Source organism: Pecten maximus, chromosome 5, assembly GCF_902652985.1.
Source record: "Pecten maximus chromosome 5, xPecMax1.1, whole genome shotgun sequence".
Lineage (NCBI taxonomy): Eukaryota > Metazoa > Mollusca > Bivalvia > Pectinida > Pectinidae > Pecten > Pecten maximus.
In genome coordinates, this window is record NC_047019.1 from 23,543,550 (window position 1) to 23,565,548 (window position 21,999).

The 21,999-nt window shown below is 35.7% G+C and overlaps 1 protein-coding gene across 1 annotated transcript; it reads left to right on the forward strand.

Annotated features, from left to right (window-relative positions):
• Positions 1 to 389: 389 nt before the first annotated feature.
• Positions 390 to 20,599, forward strand: LOC117327581 (probable ATP-dependent RNA helicase DDX10; the record flags this gene model as incomplete). The annotated part of the gene is made up of 19 exons (XM_033884636.1): positions 390 to 542; positions 4,723 to 4,783; positions 7,064 to 7,194; positions 7,836 to 7,994; positions 8,777 to 8,897; positions 9,147 to 9,261; positions 9,488 to 9,584; positions 11,196 to 11,300; positions 11,615 to 11,777; positions 11,942 to 12,026; positions 12,262 to 12,363; positions 13,322 to 13,409; positions 15,491 to 15,579; positions 15,983 to 16,409; positions 18,142 to 18,273; positions 18,821 to 18,973; positions 19,216 to 19,275; positions 19,937 to 20,079; positions 20,345 to 20,599. Coding segments are annotated over 19 exons (2,589 nt in total), but the record flags the coding sequence as incomplete, so codon positions are not given.
• Between the last annotated feature and the right edge of the window lie 1,400 nt (positions 20,600 to 21,999).

Here is a 21,999-nt window from a genome sequence, read left to right on the forward strand (position 1 = left end):
TTTCATTGTTTGATTTAAAGGAATCATGTGGTGAGCCATTGAGTGTCTTAATTGTCAAAACTATTGACAGGGTGTATTTTGTTGTAAAAGCACTTCATCATAGAATTTCTCTTACATTTGATCAATTTTAATCTATTAAGAAGATAAATCTAGTCAATTATACAAACAGGAAAACGAATATTTCTTAATTGTTGTAAAATAAAGTCACTTGTGTTAATTAAAAGAAAACAATTAAATTCAATAAAGTTAATCGTCTGCGGGCTGAGCGAATCACGTACATCCCTGCCCTGAACCGGGAACGACGCGTGAGTACCCTGGCCCCTTGGAGCTCTTCACAATCTGAAGGTAATTTTGTGTAAATCCGGTACTTCCGGCAAAATGAACACTAAGTTTGGGAATCTAATTTCGGAAAGAACAAGAACAAGGACGCTTTTAGGGGACATTCTGGAAAAGTAAAAAAGAAACAGCTCTATAACTCTAAGGAGAAGAAATGGAAAACAATCGATGCTGAGATAGCGTCTCTTCAGGAAAGATACAACCAGGTAAATGTTGATTTCAGACCACGTGTTTTTATTTACATGTCGCTTCGCACACCCATTCTTTGGGGGTATTATATCATTCGATGTACATGCTGATTCACACTTTCGGCAGTATAGTGATTATACAGTCACAATCAAACAGATAACTTGCTGTATTTCATTCATTATGCTTTAAAGTGGTGATGATTTTACATTTGAATTTCTATTTCCACTACAAAAATACGTCTGTTTTTCACTAGATTTACTACAGAAGCTATTTTAATGTACACATATTTTCAGAATTTCTGAGAAATCGGGATCACTTATATACCACGGCGCTAATTCGTTTGTGCAGATTAAAGCAACTTAAAAGTAATAACGAAGCAAACTCTATTTACAAGCCCAAGTTTCTTCTGGTCCGACATGTGTACACCAGACTTTGACATTCTGGCAGATGTCTGATGTATGCTTTACTACAGCTAGCTAAAGGTCTCTGGCCATTTTTTGGTTCTGACGCCAACCGACCTTTAGCAACTGAACCCTATTTGACACTGTACAATTTCCGTCCTGATTTCAGGGTGGATAGAAAAATACAATAGCATCAGTACTTAAACTCTCAATGGTGTGTACCGCATACTTATGTAAGAGCACATGATAAATTAATTTAAATCACTGCCTCCACTAGGGATCGAACATTTGACCTCTCGCTTATACTAGTCTTTACGCTCTACCAATCAAGCTAAAGAGAAGATATCTCTAGCCGAACGGTATATTGCAGCTAGTATTTACCAGGGTTACATTTACAGTTTAGGTATTGGAGTTGAATCACTAATTCACACCAAATTAATAATGATTTGCCACAAAACACTTTGCTACATCATTCCACTGCTTCAAGCTTAAATTTTTTTAAGTAACTTATTTCGAACATGGCGGCATTGGTTGTTAAAAATAAGGAATGTATGTACCAAGCAGAACAAATACAAAGTAAATATCTTTTCATTGGTTAACAGGAATAAAGCCTTGAAATGTAAATAATCACGATTTTGCCTCTTTGATTGCTATTTTTGTTTATTTAAAGCTGGATTCATGAAAAATAGGTAATAACATGACATTGTTAATCTTTTAAATGTAATTAAGCTGTTTAATATAATCAAAATCCTAGCTTGGAATACAGTACTGTATTCAGAAAGTTCAAGTCTGGCCTCAAGTCTCTGTCTAGTGTCAGAAACAGCGGAAACTCAGGATAACTCTTACTTCAGCATATTTTTCATCTGATATGCTGCCTGTGACTCGGTGCCTGTCAATAGTTTCTCACCATTTGAACATCTTATACACTATTGGAGTTAGTCAGAGTTTCCTCTGGCCCTGACACCATGTCTGGTGTAAGGCAAGATTGCACTATTATATGAAAGCATTGAATTCTTCGACACCTTTTGGTGTTGCTAAGATTTTGGTGCAGCTCAAATGATATCAGGAGCAACATAACACCTTCCTTACATTTTTAGGTCATCTGACCCGAAGGGTCAGGATGACCTATAGTCATCATGCTTCGTCCGTCGTCGTGCGCCATCCGCCGTGCGTCGTGCGTAAACTTTTCACATTTCAAACTTCTTCTCAAGTTCCACCAGTGGGATTGAGCTGAAACTTGCCTGAAATGATCCTGAGATGGTCCTGACCAAGTGTTGTTATTTTTCGTGTAGGTCCGAAATCCAAGATGGCCGCCATAGCCGCCATTTTGAAAACACATTTTAAACTTCTTCTCATGTTCCACCAGTGCTATTGAGCTGAAACTTGCCTGAAATGATCCTGAGATGGTCCTGACCAAGTGTTGTTATTTTTCGGGTCGGTCCGAAATCCAAGATGGCCGCCATAGCCGCCATCTTGAAAAACACATTTTAAACTTCTTCTCAAGTTCCGCCAGTGCTATTGGGCTGAAATTTGCCTGAAATATCCTGATATGATGCCGACCAAGTGTTGTTATTTTTCGGGTCGGTCCAAAATCCAAGATGGCCGCCATGGCCGCCATCTTGAAAAACACATTTTAAACTTCTTCTCCAGTTCCACCAGTGCTATTAAACTGAAACTTGCCTGAAATGATCCTGATATGATCCTGACAAAGTGTTGTTATTTTTCGGGTCAGTCCGAAATCCAAGATGGCCGCCATAGCCGCCATCTTGAAAAACACATTTTAAACTTCTTCTCCAGTTCCACCAGTGCTATTGGGCTGAAACTTGCCTGAAATGATCCTGATATGATGCCGACCAAGTGTTGTTATTTTTTGGGTTGGTCTGAAATCCAAGATGGCCGCCATAGCCTCCATCTTGAAAAACACATTTTAAACTTCTTCTCCAGTTCCACCAGTTCTATTGAGCTGAAACTTGCCAGAAATGATCCTGAAATGGTCCTGACCAAGTGTTGTTATTTTTTGGGTTGGTCTGAAATCCAAGATGGCCGCCATAGCCGCCATCTTGAAAAACACATTTTAAACTTCTTCTCAAGTTCCACCAGTGCTATTAAGCTGAAACTTGCCTGAAATGATCCTGATATGATCCCGACCAAGTGTTGTTATCTTTTGGGTTGGTCTGAAATCCAAGATGGCCGCCATATCCGCCATCTTGAAAAACACATTTTAAACTTCTTCTCCAGTTCCACCAGTGCTATTGGGCTGAAACTTGCCTGAAATGATCCTGAGATGATGCCGACCAAGTGTTGTTATTTTTCGGGTTGGTCTGAAATACAAGATGGCCACCATGGCAACCATCTTGAAAAAACATTTTAAACTTCTTCTCCAGTTCCACTGGTGCCATTGAGTTGGAAATTGGTGAGGATTTTAAGGAAGGAGTGCCAACAAAGTGTTAATATTTTTCCGCCTTGTAAAATCATTGACTTGGCAGCCATGGTTGCCATTTGTAACATGATTGTGCAATCATGGTTTTCCTGAACAATGCCTATTTTAAACTTCTTCTCAAATTCCCCCAATGGAATTCAGCTGTAACTGTAACCAGAAATGATCCTGAGATGGTCCTTACCAAGTGTTGTTATTTATTGGGTCGGTCAGAAATCCAAGATGGCCACCATGGCAAACGGCGCCACTATATACTTGCTACAGAGAATACATACTACAACGGTATATTGCAGCTAGTATTTACCAGGGTTACATTTACAGTTTAGGTATTGGAGTTGAATCACTAATTCACACCAAATTAATAATGATTTGCCACAAAACACTTTGCTACATCATTCCACTGCTTCAAACTTAAATTTTTATTAAGTAACTTATTTCGAACATGGCGGCATTGGTTGTTAAAAATAAGGAATGTATGTACCAAGCAGAACAAATACAAAGTAAATATCTTTTCATTGCATTGGTTAACAGGAATAAAGCCTTGAAATGTAAATAATCACGATTTTGCCTCTTTGATTGCTATTTTTGTTTATTTAAATCTGGATTCATGAAAAATAGGTAATAACATGACATTGTTAATCTTTTAAATGTAATTTAGCTGTTTAATATAATCAAAATCCTAGCTTGGAATACAGTACTGTATTCAGAAAGTTCAAGTCTGGCCTCAAGTCTCTGTCTAGTGTCATAATCAGTTGAAACTCAGGATAACTCTTACTTCAGCATATTTTTCATCTAATATGCTGCCTGTGACTCGGTGCCTGTCAATAGTTTCTCACCATGTTGAACATCTTATACACTGTTGGAGTTAGTCCGAGTTTCCTCTGGCCCTGACACCATATGTCTGGTGTAAGGCAAGATTGCATTATTATATGAAAGCATTGAATTCTCTGACACCTTTTGGTATTGCTAAGATTTTGGTGCAGCTCAAATGATATCAGGAGCGACATAACACCTTCCTTACATTTTTGGATATACATTTACCCCAAACCACCCATTTAGTCCCACATCAAGGTTCTATTCCATCCGTTGCAGTAATCACCTGTATAATACTCATATATCTGCACATATTTGATAATTTTAATTGGAGGTGATCAGATATAAAATGTAATGTTATTGTATAAGCTATTGATTTATTGCAATACACCTATATATGCTTTGTACTGATACATCTTCTAATTACATTATTAAGTTAATTAACATCTTACAATATCATATAAAATTTTGTTATGATAACTGTCGTGTTATAAGCATCCTTGATATGTACATGTATTTATTATCTGATATTTCTTATTTTATTAGTTTGACTCCTCATCTGTAGAGAAATTCACAGACTTTCCACTTTCCAAACGGACACTACAGGGTAAGAGAAAATAAATGATGTTCACAAGACAGATATTTTGCTCAATGTTTTAACAGTGTAATTAATATATATATTATGTTATAATGGATTGACAAAATATGAAAAACCCATTACATATCTTTATGCACTCAGTATAAAGAAATGAAAATCATGCATGCATGATCATCATAAAGAAATGATAAATGATGATCTACAAATTAAACATCACTGAATTTTTAATTTTTAGATATGTAAAATAAGTTTCCTTAATTATATAATGTCAACATTATGGTGAATATTATATATTTTGAAACTCAAGCAGTGTTTGAAATTATATATGAAAATTCCTTAGACAATATGTCTACGGAAAATTGAAATCCCATAGCCCAAGTCATTTTTCCATAGACCAATTTTTTTAAAACATTGTTGAAAGTAGCATAACTCACGCAAATGTTTGCATCATCCAGTAATAACACGCTGTTATGGGTAAAATAAACTCTATTGATTTCATATGATCATTTGTCAGTAAATAATGGAATGTTGTTTTCATGAATTGTAATGTATGTCAGGACTCAAACTTTTCATAGCCAATGGGGCCAACACTTTGAAATTTTACATAGACCGACCAGGTTTTCTATAGCCTCAGACCATCGGACCACCTTTACTTTCGAACACTGCTCAAGACACTATTATGAACATGAAGCTAGATTTTTTTGTTGAGTTTTTCTTATTTACTTACACAGATAGCATAGTCCACCTTTAGGAGAAAAAACTCATCAACTCAAACATATTCCTGTGACAATGTCATTGAATTCATTGTATTACAGATACAAAAAATATATTAGTGTTTATTATTAGTCCCCTGCCGTTTGAAAAAGGGGGGACTTTAGGTTTACCGTCCGTCTGTCCGTCCGTCCGTCTGTCTGTCTGTCACGCAACAGTTGTCCGGACAACTCCTTCTAAAGTACCACTCCGATTTTAACAAAACTTGGTATACATGATCAGTATAACATGTAGTTGTGCGTCCCACATTTTTTTCTCAAAATTTCATTTTTCAAAATGGCCGCCAGCTTCTCATTGGTTGAGGCTTGTCCGGACAACTCCTCCTAAAGTACTACTCCAATTTTAACGAAACTTGGTATGCATGATCTGTATAACATGAAGTTGTGCATCCCACCACAGGTGCCTGACTCGTTTTATAAAATAATAACATATAAGAGTACATATAAATGAGAAAGGTTCTGAACTCCCCCAGGCTTGAAATCTGATGTATTTATTTCTAAGTACCGTAGCTTCGGTTGTATTGGGTGGATTTTTTTGAAGTAGGCCTTAAATTAAAGAAAAATGGTCAATCTTTAAAATAAGCCATAACATGTTGTCGATTTCTCGATATTAGTTTACGAAATCGGGCGTGAAACTTCAAAATTCTCTCGATTTTGTTTACTCGGACAAGTTGACGTATCGGGGTCACCACACTTTGACTCTATTGGACATAGCTTTAAATACGAAGTCCACGGGTTAATCAAGAGGTACGCTTCATCAGATCACCGAATACAACTATTAAATACACTTACTTTATGTATTCGAGCACCCTATCGACGGCCCCGGGACTTTTTATGCATACTGATAGCAGATTTTCCCCTTGAGTAGCCATGTTGTGCCAGCCGCGGTAAATTTAAACAAGCATTCTGATTGGTTAAACACATTTCTATAACCAATCAGAAGGCCTACTTCGAAAAAATCCACCCAATACAACTGAAGCTACGGTACTTAGAAATAAATACATCAGATTTCAAGTCTGGGGGAGTTCAGAACCTTTCTCATTTATATGTACTCTTATATGTTATTATTTTATAAAACGAGTCAGGCACCTGTGATCCCACCTTTTTTTTTCTCGAAAATTCATTTTTCAAAATGGCCGCCGGCTTCTCATTGGTTGAGGCTTGTCCTCACAATTCCTCCTAAAGTACTACTCCGATTTTAACGAAACTTGGTATACATGATCAGTATGACCTGTAGTTGTGCATCCCTTATTTTTTTTCTCGAAAATCCATTTTTCAAAAATGAATAGGTGCACTTCTAGCTCAGGCAGGGGACTTTGTATTGCTGTTGCAATACTACCCACCCTTGTTTTGATGAAGATATGTATATACATGTATATCCAAGTTCTGAAATTACAATACAGTACAATTATACAATTTTGATACATTTTATTTAAGTGCCTATTGATCAAGTATAGAATTTTTGATAATGAACACATGTATGAGATATTATTGATTTATTATTGTCTTTACTCGACAGGCCTGGAATTAGGCAAGTATGAGAGTCCAACAGAAATTCAGAAGGAATCAATTGGCTTAGCATTACAGGGAAATGATATTCTTGGTGCTGCAAAAACAGGATCAGGGAAAACTCTCGCTTTTCTTATTCCGGTAAGTTAACTTACTTATGAATATGTTTTCTTCAAAATATAGTTATATATATATATATATTAGCTGATGATGTATAACAAAAAATGCAAAAGTTGTTTTTTGATACCATTTATTAATAAAGTGAGGCAATGTTCCTTATCATAAATCCTACAAGTTTTCAAACTTTTTGATTTGCTATTTGATTCTGTTCTATTTCTTTTCTATTCAAAATTATATCAAGCCACATAAAAGTATATTGTAATCATCCCTTAGAGAATTAAAGATCATCAATAACATTTTCAGTTATCTTTGTTTGACTTTATTGTGGAATGTTAATGATGATATAAAAGAAGGATGAGTTACTATACCTATATGTACATCAGAATAAAGGTATTACAGACACCTAATATAGGTGGATGGGAAATCAGATTTGTATCATTGGTCGTTAGTAAGTCATGCAGACTGATGTTTAATATCTCCACTGCTGTGTAGGAAACATCTGTATAGACTGTTGTAAACAACACAGACTTTGTGAAAAAAATGATGAAGTTCAAATCTATAACGTACAATAAAATAAACATAAAGAAAAATAAACTATTTCACTCATTTGATATACAATGTAATATACATAAATACTCATAGCCACCTCTTCAATTCTCCAGGTATTAGAATGTTTATACAGACAAAAATGGAGTCCCATGGATGGTTTAGGAGCATTGATTATCTCCCCTACCAGGGAACTTGCCTACCAAACGTTTGTTGTGTTACGGAAAATTGGAAAATTTCAAGACTTCTCAGCAGGACTAGTGATCGGTGGCAAGGTAAGAATTCATCTCTATTTTAATAAGAATTATAAACTTTATTTTACAACATTTGTGAAATAATTTATATCAAGTTGACTATAACTACTGTAATCACTGTTAGCCTGGACAAAAGCACTGAGGGATTTCACTATGGGAGGAAAAAAAGAAGAATGAAATGCCAGTCATCTAGCAGTGATATTGCTTGTTTGTTACAGAAGATGACAGGGTGTTTCAGTGTTCGAAAGTAAAGGTGGTCTGGTCTGATGGCCCGATGCTATAGAAAACCTAGTCGGTCTATGTAAAATATCTACATGTTGGGCCATGTTGGCCCGATTGGCTATGAAAAGTTTGAGGCCTGACATACCTTATGATTCATGTAAACAACATTCCTATATTTTCTGACAAATGATCAAATGAAATCAGAGCTTAGAATCGAGAACAGTGCATTATTGGCTTCAAATATTTCAGTGAGTATGAATTGGACTGTTTCCCCAAGATGAAATATATTATATTTCCAGAATGAAAGAAAACACCATGCCACAGTCAGATGTCTGTTAGAATAACACTGTCTAGATGGAAGTCGAGTGTGTTACCACGGTACTCCTCGACCATCCTTTTAAATGTGGATACTCATATTCTTCATGATTGTTGGTCATACACATACAAAACTTATATTGTTATATAGATCGTTGCTTCTAGAGACTATGGTCATACACATACAAAACTTATATTGTTATATAGATCATGGCTTCTAGAGACAAATGAAGTTAGCCCAACATCATTTTATTTTTTGTTTTTAGCTGCTGTCGGATGAGATTGGACGCATGAATAGAACAAATATTGTGATCTGTACCCCGGGCAGGTTACTCCAACATATGGACGAGACAGCTAACTTTACTGCTGACTCTCTACAGATACTTGGTAATGTACACATCATACCTACAGTTAGTCATACTCCTTGACCTGTTGTTACTGTATCTGTAATAGGTGTTTTAGGCTACAATGAAGCTAGAGATTGGAAAGCATAACATAGTGTTTATAATAACATGAAAACCAGTTCCTTGTAATATTTAACCATAGAGGTTATGGGAGAAATGTACTTGCATGTGTTAAGTTTGTGTTCTTTTTTTGTTTGTTTTTGAACTGTTCTGTTTCTTTTGTTTTATGCAGTTCTTGATGAGGCTGACAGAATACTAGATTTGGGGTTTGCTCAGTCCATGAATGCTATTATAGAAAATCTTCCCATAGCACGACAGACTCTCCTTTTCTCTGCTACACAGACAAGGTAGGTTTCTGCTGAAGGATTGTTGTTAAGATTTTGTTTGTTTTTAGGCAGATTCATTATTCACAATTAACCAACAGATTTGTTAAGAGCTTTCATGTGTTTACTCTGAATGGTGATTATTAAATCAATGTTTATCACATACAAGTTCACTACACTATGTACATAATAAATGACTTTTATAACCAATTGTGACTTTGAGTCATATGACCATATTTGTTTGTTTCAGGTCAGTAAAAGACCTGGCCCGACTCAGTTTACAGAATCCTATGTATGTGTCTGTACATGAAAATGCTCAACACAGCACTCCCACTCAGCTGGAACAGGTAAAAGTGTATTGTAAAATTCAAACAATGAGATGTAGCTAATCAAGTGATGTACATGTATACATACTGATTTTTTTCCCTCTAAAATGTATAATTTACCTCTATTAATGACATTTTTTGAGGAACAGATATTTTTTTGTCATTTTATTCTGTCCTTCAAAATAGTTAAAATGTTCACCACTTAAATTTAAAGGTGGTTTTGATAGGTAATACAGGTGTATAAAATGTGGTGTTATTCATGTGTTCAGTAATTAATACACGGTTATTTATCAGTTACAACTAAGTGTTGTCATGTATAGCCAATATTAGGAAGTCAATGATAGACTTCACTTTATCATACTATACAACATTATACAGTGTAGTCATATCAACTACAGTACAGTGGACCCTCGATAATCCGAACACCTTCGTTCCCAGTCCAAACCGTCCGGATTACGAGTTTTCCGGACTGCCGAATTTCGTGTACCAGGTCAAAAAAATTGTCGTGTAAGAGTTGTCTCCCTTGATTATATACAATCCGGGACGTTTCATAAACACGTCTAATTGTCAGACTTTTTAACAATAAATATACTTATGTTTCTGATATGATTCTTTTTTTTTTTTTTTTGTAGAAAGTAAAAAATAAACTGTTTTTAAAAGAACATGTAAAGTGAAAGTTGTTTTATTTATAGCAGGCATATGTGACCTACAAACAACACACATGTGTCACGTCCCGGAGGTTCACAAACAAGTAGAAATTACAAACGTTAAATACCTTAAATAAAATACCCCGATTTTACAACTTACTGTCAATCTATGTTTTTTTAATGATTTTTACGTACCAGAAACCCCAAGCTATCTATTTAAAAGTATGCGACACCAGCGAGAACTACCCAAGATGTCCGATAATTATTCAACCCGTATTCACTTAACAATGTGACGCTTAGTTAAGTATCAGAAGACTATTGACTAATTTGTGTGTAATCAACCCAGTTCTTGTGATCACTGCTTAATACGTAAATGTGTATGTAATTAATAACATGCAACTTTCAACGAGTCGTCGTTTCACGTAACGTTAACGGTGTTAGAATGCCGATATCCGTGTTTACCCAATACAAGTGTTAATGATGTTAATTACCGATCATAAATTGAACTGAATGTTCATAAATTCTGTAACAATTAGGTCGTAGAGAAAAAGCAATGTACCGTTATAAAAACAAAAGCTACACATTGTAACACAGGTAAACACCCGGGGCTATGACCTGGCAGCGGTCGCTATGACTACGCACAGTGTCAAGCGATATTCTGTACAGCTGTCGACACGGGTGACTTGCCCCGACATTTTTTTCTCCTCGTGGTGAAAAAATCTTCCGGATTATTGAGGGAAATTTACTAATGAAAACTACGTTCCGTTCCCAAAATGGGCTTCCGGAATCGGAATCGGAATTTCCGGACTGGTGAGTACAAATAACGTTACTGAAATCCGTTCCCGTGCATTTCCGTCCGGACTGTGAGTTTTCCGGACTATCGGCGTCCGGATTATCGCGGGTCCACTGTACTTATTTCATTAGGAAAGTATTTGTGTCATTTACCCGACTAGTGAAGATAAATTGGTGTGTTTTTACGCTTCAGAGTTATATTGTGTGTGAACTACATGACAAGATCAACTTGTTGTGGTCGTTCATCAAGAACCATTTGAAGTCTAAAACCCTAGTGTTCCTATCGAGCTGTAAGCAGGTAAGTCATATTTTGAGAGTTCTCTGTTTAAGGTACATGTATTTCATAAAAAGAAACTGGATATTTCTGTACATTGTCCCTTCAATAAAACACAACATTGTGTAAGTATTACCTATACTGGTAAATGTTTGATAAACCGCTGAATTTCAGACAAAAGTAAATGCCACAATGTAACCATTATTTGTCAAACTGTTTATTTATGAAAGCATGCAATATATTGTTTCCATGATTTTAATGTTCTCAGTCTGAATTAAGAATTAAGCTTCACAGTAGATAATCATATATTTACAACATTCACTAATTTCTATTTTTAGGTGCGTTACATCCACAACAGTATCTGCCAACTCAGACCTGGTGTGTCCGTCCTGGCACTTCATGGTGCTATGAACCAGTTAAAGAGGGTCGCTGTATACAATGAGTTCTGTCGCAAACAAAATGCCATACTCCTTGCTACAGACATAGCAGCCCGAGGACTAGGTATGACTGTACACTGAAGATCATTGTTATCAACCACTAGTACAACCTTTATCAAAAGCTATATGTATTAAAACCGTACTAAAATTATTTTGAATATCACAAGAGCTTCATTTTGTTGTTCAGTTGGAGTTATTTAATTGTCCACATACATCTATTGAATCCAGATTTTCCAGCCGTGAAGTGGGTGTTACAGTTGGACTGTCCAGAGGATGCCAACACCTACATACACAGGGTCGGAAGGACAGCAAGGTAAGGGGAGACAACCTAAGGCATTTTGTTCATGATCAAGGATAAAATATTTGTTGCTTTGTTATTTTCATATTAAACAGAAAAAAAAGGATGAAGGAAGAAAAAAAAATGTTAAGTATTTATTATATCAACTTTCAGGATTGTACTTGACTTATGGGAAATAGCTTCAGTTCTAATGAAAAATGATATTTTTATTTAAAACCTCGTACCAAATCTTATTATCAATGTCTCACAGATATGACACAGATGGCGAGTCTCTACTTGTCCTGTTGCCTTCTGAGGAAGAAGCCATGGTCCAGCTGCTCGAGGAAAAGAAAATACCAATTGAAAAAATAAAGTAAGTACTTCTGTATGTTTGGTTATTCCAAAAATACCTTAACTGTAACAAGTTCTGTGGTCCCTCTGAGCAAGAGGGCATGTACTTATTGTACATTAGCATTATGGGTGGTTATTAAGACAGCTTCTGGTCAGGCACGGCTGTAGATAGTGTTGTAAGGATTTACATTCAGAATGAATTTCGGTCATTTGACAGTCATTTCCATTCATTATGTAAACAAACAAAGAATATAAGAAAGTGATTCCCGAACTTACTTGGCAACATCTTGGATAATTCCAATTTGAATCCAGTAAAAATCATAATTCAATAGGTTATTTAAAAAATGATGTATTCTTTCATTTGGTGACACATCAGCATCTGTTTTGTCAATGCCAACCCATAAAGTTGTCATATGTATATTATGTAATTAATGTAAATCTAGGTCATTATATGATTTGTTTTATTTGTATGGTGAAAGATACGATATTGGCTCTTCATACCTCATTGTTATAATTACCTGTGTGACAGGGCTATGTTATAATTACCTGTGTGACAGGGTTATGTTATAATTACCTGTGTGACAGGGTTATGTTATAATTACCTGTGTGACAGGGTTATGTTATAATTACCTGTGTGACAGGGTTATGTTATAATTACCTGTGTGAAAGGGTTATGTTATAATTACCTGTGTGACAGGGTTATGTTATAATTACCTGTGTGACAGGGTTATGTTATAATTACCTGTGTGACAGGGTTATGTTATAATTACCTGTGTGACAGGGTTATGTTATAATTACCTGTGTGACAGGGTTATGTTATAATTACCTGTGTGACAGGGTTATGTTATAATTACCTGTGTGACAGGGTTATGTTATAATTACCTGTGTGACAGGGTTATGTTATAATTACCTGTGTGACAGGGTTATTTTATGATTACCTGTGTGACAGGGTTATGTAATTATAATTACCTGTGTGACAGGGTTAATCCAAAGAAGTTATGGAGTATACAGCCCAAGCTGGAGAATATGTGTGCTGCTGACCCTCATGTCAAGGAGTCCGCACAGAAGGTAGGTACATCATACCTATAAGGTAGGTACATCATACCTATAAGATAGGTACATCATATCTATAAGATAGGTACATCATATCTATACGATAGGTACATTATATCTATACGATAGGTACATTATATCTATACGATAGGTACATTATATCTATACGATAGGTACATTATATCCAAAGAAGTTATGGAGTATACAGCCCAAGCTGGAGAATATGTGTGCTGCTGACCCTCATGTCAAGGAGTCGGCACAGAAGGTAGGTACATCATATCTATAAGATAGGTACATTATATCTATAAGATAGGTACATTATATCTATACGATGGGTACATTATATCTATAAGATAGATACACCATGTCTATAAGATAGGTACATTATATCTATAAGATAGGTACATCATATCTATACGATAGGTACATTATATCTATAAGATAGGTACATTATATCTATAAGATAGGTACATCATATCTATAAGATAGGTACATTATATCTATACGATAGGTACATTATATCTATACGATAGGTACATTATATCTATACGATAGGTACATCATATCTATACGATAGGTACATTATATCTATAAGATAGGTACATCATATCTATACGATAGGTACATCATATCTATAAGATAGGTACATTATATCTATAAGATAGGTACATCATATCTATAAGATAGGTACATTATATCTATACGATAGGTACATTATATCTATACGATAGGTACATTATATCTATACGATAGGTACATCATATCTATACGATAGGTACATTATATCTATACGATAGGTACATTATATCTATACGATAGGTACATTATATCTATACGATAGGTACATCATATCTATACGATAGGTACATTATATCTATACGATAGGTACATTATATCTATACGATAGGTACATTATATCTATACGATAGGTACATTATATCTATACGATAGGTACATCATATCTATACGATAGGTACATTATATCTATACGATAGGTACATTATATCTATACGATAGGTACATTATATCTATACGATAGGTACATCATATCTATACGATAGGTACATTATATCTATACGATAGGTACATCATATCTATACGATAGGTACATTATATCTATACGATAGGTACATTATATCTATACGATAGGTACATTATATCTATACGATAGGTACATTATATCTATAAGATAGGTACATTATATCTATAAGATAGGTACATCATATCTATAAGATAGGTACATTATATCTATAAGATAGGTACATTATATCTATACGATGGGTACATTATATCTATAAGATAGATACACCATGTCTATAAGATAGGTACATTATATCTATAAGATAATTACATCACATCTATAAGTTGTCAGCACAAGATATCATCATATCTATAAGTTGTCAGCACAGAAGATATCATCATATCTATAAGTCGTCAGCACAGAAGATATCATCATATCTATAAGTTGTCAGTACAGAAGATATCATCATATCTATAAGTTGTCAGTACAGAAGGTAGTAATCTTTGAATCACCCGCTTTCACCGAATTTCTTTTCTGCTGTTTGCATACAATTACTCCCACTTATAATATCTGATTATCATCAAACAGTAACAGAGTTATTATTCCTTGATTTATGAAAACACTGGTATTTGCCGTTAAATAACACTCCCGAACATTTACCAAAGGACTTCAATCTTAGGAGTAGGATTCAGTGTATTAAGGGCTCAGCCAAATTCCCGATAGGGTTTGGTAATGGTAGAGATGTAGAGATGTCTTGCAAAATCAGTGTACTTTTTCCTGTAATACATGTTCAACTGGGGTATATAATTCCATGAATTTGTGCCAAGAAATTTCATTGAAAAGTAAGTTTGAAATTGTTAACCTGTGAACTTTAATTATAACCTTCTAAATTAGATATGCCATAGTAAGTAAAGAGTTTGTATTCTACCCCATGAAGTAACCAACATGTTACAGATAGATTTGTAAGTTATACATTATTACAAATGTACAACTGTCTTTCTGACATCGAAAGACAAAAATATTTTAATGTATGTCTTTAATTTTAAATAACAATATTTGTGTTTGTAATTTTCAGGCATTCCTCAGTTATCTCCGATCAGTCTTCATGATGAGCAACAAAAAAGTTTTCAATATCCATGCACTTGATACAGAGAAGTTTTCAGGGTAGGTAAAGCTATCATCTGATAATACTTTTACAGCAAAACATTTGTAACAATTCCAACACTTATTCTTTAAATCTAGAACTGCATGGTGTTATATTGCATTTTTAAAGTGAAATTATAATTCAAATTTTGATATTTTCAAGTTGTCAATGGGGTTGATAAATCTATGGATAAATCACTACTGTCAAGATGTTGAATGTATGTCAGTAAGGTTTATTAATGCAAGATGAGAATTCCTTTACAGAATTAACTTAAGCTCTAAAACCTAAAACCTGGAATTCCATTCGCAAAGATATTGGTAGATAAAAAAAAATGAACCTTAAATAATAAAAAAAAAATCATTAAATGCATTCTGTATATTCATTTGATAAATCTGTCAATAATGACACTCTTTTTGACAACAGGTGCTTAGGTTTGGCCTTTCCCCCAAGGATCAGGTTCCTACAGCGGGAAGAGAAACGGTTAGCAGAGAAGGCAGCAAGCCAAGCCTCTGTGCTCAAGTCAAAAGATAATCCTGGGAAGTCCAGGGTTCCTGATTCCGGGGAGGAGGAGGGGGACTCGGCTGTTGGATCTGACAGTGATTCTGATATGGCTGTGAATAGTGATGACATAGGTGTCAGTAGCAGCAGCAGTGAGGAGGACTCAAGTGAAAGTGAAAGTGAAAGTAAACAATCTAAAAATAGAACTGAAAAAAATAAAAAGACTAGAAATACTTATCTTGACAAAGAGTCCAACGCTGCTAATTTTGATGTGGAGGAGGAAGATGAATTTCTTACAGTGAAGAAAAAACATCTACCATCTGAAGCTAAGGAAGACAAGAAAAAAGCTAAGGTAATAATATAAGTATTAAACTTATTTTATGATGAGTCATTTTATTAGCTCACCGGTTACGAGTAACCTGTGAGCTAATTCTGTACCCCCAGCGTCGGCGTCCCAACCCACTTAAAACATTTTGGGGTAATTTTTTGGAAAGCTTGTAAGTCTAAAAGTATACACCTCACACCCTTCTCATTTGGTTTAAATATGCATTAGAGGTCCAGGAGTGACGTTATGGCAAAATCATGCAGAAAAAAATTGTGATTTTTTTCGCAATTTACCACTTTGTGGACTTAACATGTGTGCACCAAAACCCACTTTAATGTTTTTTGGGGTAAGTTTTTGTAAAGCTTGCAAGTTCACACTCTTCTAATTTGGTTTATACATCCATTAGAGGTCTAGGAGTGATATTATGTGACAAAATGACATACTTGTACATAAATAACAAATGAGTGCATAGTGTGATTGCTGCTGCCGGTGAGCTTTGCAGTCATTGATTGCACTTGTCTATACTGTACAAACAAACAAACAAACTGGTTTGGTTTCACACTTAACCTGTTTTTGGGTAAAGCTTGAGAGACATTAAATGTAGATGAAGGCATTAAAGGTGGTCGTGATATCACTTCTGTAATAAAATGTCAGAAAAATATCTAATTTCTCACAAATAGTTTTTGACTCCTGATAACAATTTCTACTGCCACATTGACTTCTTTGGACAGACTAGTTTCCAGCTTGACCCGGAATTATTTTCGTGGAATGGAAACAATATTTGACAGAGTGACATGACACCATGGATACATATCAAAAGTGATGAAACATCAACACCTCTATATGTAGTATTATTATTTAGTCTGTGTGACATTATGTAAGTCCTGGGCCAGTGTACAGTACCCAGACCGTGAACTATATTTTCATCTCAACAATGGCTTTATCAGAGATCAAGTATTTTATTCAGTATTTTGCAGCAAGTTTTATTTTCTTTCAATAAGCTGATATTGAGATAAAAATGAAAATAAAGTTCATTGTGGGAGGTATAGGGAGTGGTATAGGATTTTGTATTTCTCTTTTAAATGTAACGTTTCAGGCATACATCTTGGACTAGGAGATCTTTCTTCAGACCTTGAAAGTCTTTGTCAAGGCTTGCCAGAATATGACAGAAGACCAACAGGTCCATCCTTTACAACTCTGGTCTAATTTGTCAAACTGTTACAGTTATATTACTTGTCCAGTATTAACTACTGGATACCTTTGGAATTCATGCCTAACTCATTATACAGAATAACATTACAAACAAGTCATTTAACCAAAGGTCATGGACATTGGCCTGGGTCAAAGGTCAATATCGCATTTTAAAGTATATCTTTACTTGTAAATATTAAGTTTATGACATTGAATTTGACCTAAGATAGAGGTCAGATTCTGTCTCTCTGAACTGTCTGTAGATATTTCATTATGTGTTGTAAATGTAGAGAGTAAATTTGTTCTAAGTCAGACCATTTCATCCTCAAAGAGGCCAGGCCAAGGAGGCCTAATCAGTTCATTATTGCCAAAAAGGGTTGTTAACTGGTTTCTAAAAAGGTTTTAAAGATATTGTCAATCCCAATATGTTGTTGTTTGTAATGTATCTGTTGTGGTAAATGTTTCCATCTATGATTATAATTTAAATGTTTATTTTTTATAATATACATAGTGTAATTACAGAGATACTAATTTGTAAAGCTAATACGTACTGCTCTATGATCCACAGTCATCTGAGCAGAGCTTTGAGATCCCAGAACGTCAGAAAAAGAAAGCTCCTACCAAGTTTGCCATGGCCAAAATGATACAGAAGAAGAACATTATCGTCAACCAGAAGATCACATTTGATGAAGAGGGACAGGTAGGGACAAATAAATTATTGGACAAAGGAAATCATATACATTTTGTTTCAATGTCTTTCATGCTCCTAGCTTGATTGGAAGCGTAAATTTAAACTTGATACCAGGCATCACTGCCATGAATGACAGCTGACTTTGTCATAAATGACAGCTGATCCTGCCATAGATACCTGCTGACCTTTCCATGGATTACAGCGACCCTGCCATGGATACTAGCTGACCTTTTCTTGGATTACAGCTGACCCTTGCCATGGATACTAGCTGGCCCTTTCCATGGATTACAGCTGGCCCTGCCATGGATACTAGCTGACCTTGCCATGGATGAAGCTGACGTTACCATGATTGACAGCTGTATCATGACCTTTACACTTTGATTTGACCTGTTACCTATACAATTTTTCATGTGACCTCTGACTTTAGTACATTGTGGTTTGACCTCAGATTTGATTGATGCATGTACTGTTTGGTCTGACCCCTGACCTTGATACTGTTTGGTCTGACCCCTGAACTTGGTACTCTCTAGTTTGACCCCTGACTTTTACATTGTAGGCTGTGGTAGACGTGATGAAGCAGTCCAAGGTTGATGAGGAGCCAGATGAATACGAGGGTGGGATCAGCATCAGTGCTGCCAAAAAACGCATGGAGAAAGAGGACAATTTTGACAAAAAACTTGACAGGGATCGTGTCCTTCAGAAACACAGGGTAGGAAGTTGATTAATTTTGAATATAGAGCCAACTGATATGTATACTTTGATCATGTCACTCAGAATCATAGAGTATGAAGGAGGCTATACATTACATACAATGTTAATGTTTAATATGTAATAATGAGTTAACACAGATACAGCTAAACCAGTATCTTTATAGGGATCTGGTCCTTTAAACAAACCTTATAGAAACAGGCTAACAAAGTATTTTCTGAAATCATCAATCCTTGTTTACAGGAGAAACGACTAAAGCTGAAGGAAGAGATGAGAGCAAAGAAAAATAAAAGGAAATATCAGGTGAGCTTTTGGGGTGTATAGATCATTAACGACCTAAGTTTTGCATAGTAATGATAATCTAAGCCCCCATAACACTATGAGTTACAGGTTACAATATTTGTTACAGTGTTTGAATAATATACCAAGGTAATTATATATAATATGTCCTGTCAGATATGGGCTTAACATCTGAAGTATTGTCCTGTCAGATATGGGCTTAACATCTGAAGTATTGTCCTGTCAGATATGGGCTTAACATCTGAAGTATTGTCCTGTCAGATATGGGCTTAACATCTGAGGTATTGTCCTGTCAGATATGGGCTTAACATCTGAGGTATTGTCCTGTCAGATATGGGCTTAACATCTGGAAGTAATTAGTTTCTGGATAAGTTGAATTTTAAGGAGAACAAACCTCCAGGATAATTTGGAAAAATAAAGCTCCACTACATAAAATTTACTAACCCCGAGTATCGGGGGAGTTGAATTCTTGTCAGAGGCTTGATAAAAGGAGAAATTTCCAACTCATTTCATGAATCACATATAAAATGAAATTTGTTGCAAGGTCCTCTGTTCTTTTATAACCAGTTTGGTTGATTAGATATTTAAGTATTTGTCCGACATTTTTGTTGTTATGTACATAATACCAATATTTGTGTCTGACCATTTTGTGATGTTTTGACAGGATGATGAGGAAGAAGGTGAGGCTGTGTTGGGAGGGGATGAAGATGGAGCAAATCCCTTGGACTTCCTGCCTGACCCTGATAAAGTGTATGGCCCTGGGGGTGATAGTGAGGAGGAGGAGGATGAGGAGGAGCCAGAGTTTGAGTATGTACAGGCTATTTTGAATTTTAAACCATCAGTTTACTAGGTTAATACATGTATATGCTAATACATTGTACCTCTCTGCCACCCATGATCATTTTCTTGTGTAGTACTTCATTCAGAACAGTGTTTGATAGGCTAGAGTCTAATACTGACATTATAAACCGGAATACTTCTATTGGTAATGAGGCTGTGTGGAAAATAACATTCTTCAAAGTTACCGGGTATGTGTAATGTTTACTTATTCATGTAAAAAATGTGTTTTTAGGCCAGTTACCAAGAAACAGAGATTGTCCAATACAATGGATAGTGAAAGTGATGAGTATTCTGGTGATGAAGATGTGGCAAGTGGAGATGATGACGATGAGGATGATGATGATGAGGATGAAGATGATGATGATGATAACACAATGCAGTCGGCATACACATTAGAAGACGATGAAGCACTAGCATTAAAGTTACTTGGAAAATGAATTGTTGATTTTTATACATTGAAAAAATAAATATTTATGGCAGCAGAAAATGTTTTGTTATTAAGTTATTTGTGAAATGATAAATGATAAGTACTGTAGGATGCATGCTTTCTCCGAGTGCTTTATCTCCAAAGATAATGGAATCAGATTGGCTCTGTCTGTGTCAAGATTATATTAAGTCCCGACTTCTCCTCCCACAGTTTTCATCAAAACTTTGTGGAAATAAGTGATAATACACAGAAATTGTTCAATTAGACTTTTTTTTTTATTCCAGTTATGCCACTTTTACTTAGACAAGATTAAATCTTGTGCAGATAACTATGGTTTTCTTCAAGCTTTTGAATCTTCCCTAATGTAGTCAGCAAACAGTGATGACCTGCACCTGTACACTGTACATTGTACATACTTTTTGTGACCCTTGCGAAAGCAGGAGACATATATGGATCACAATGTCGGCGTTGGAGGCGGTGGCGGCCGCACAAGAGATTTCCGTGCGATAACTCAACTTTCCTTGGGCTGATCAAACCCAAACTTCATACAGACCTTCCTTACCAAAAGTGCTTGCATGGGATCGCTTTTCAGAGCCAAAAGTCACCGCTTAAAATAGAAAATTAGTTTCTGTGCCTTAACTCAAGTTTCCTTGGGCTGATCATGCTCAAACTTTATACAGACCTTCCTTACCAAAGGGGCTTGCATGGGATTGCATTTCAGGTACGGAGATAAAAGGTCAAGGTCACTGTTACTGTATATAGAATTTGTGTTTCTGTACGATAACTCAAGTTTTCTTGGGCTGGGCTTGTCAAGCTCAAACTTCATACAGACCTTCCTTACCAAAAGTGCTTGTTTGTGATTACTTTTCAGGTCCAAAGGTCAAACTCGGGGTCACTTACTAAAAATAGAAAATTCGTTGACTTGTGATTATCACCAAACTTTCTGAGTAAGCGACAGACACATCCACTTCCATGGAATTCGTTTTTATCTGTCTTTTTTTCATTAAGGCATTTATGCCCTTTCTCGTCAGTTTTTAGACAGAATCTTGTGTAGTCAGCAGGCAGTGAAGATGTGCTCTTTTCAACCATTTTATAGCAGTTATGCCCCTTCGCTTGGTTAGAACTCGTCCCAATGCAACCGTACTCGAAGGCCTAGGGCTACATTGGGAGTAAAGACATGAGAGTTGTGCCTAGTCTGCCTATTTAGATATTCAAATACCATCCAGACGTTATTGACCCGGTAATTGATTTATGGGTAGATGTTTCAAGGCTTTAACATCCGACCCCATGGGATACCAGCCAGAGGACTGGCCTGAACAGACCTGCTCTGAAAAAATCAGTTTAGTAATTACGGCAGGGTAACTATTCCAGACAGGATATGACTATTTGGGAATAAATATGTCATTCAGAATTAAAGCCCGGGCAAGCTTAATAGTAGCTGTCCCCTCACTTGGACCTTG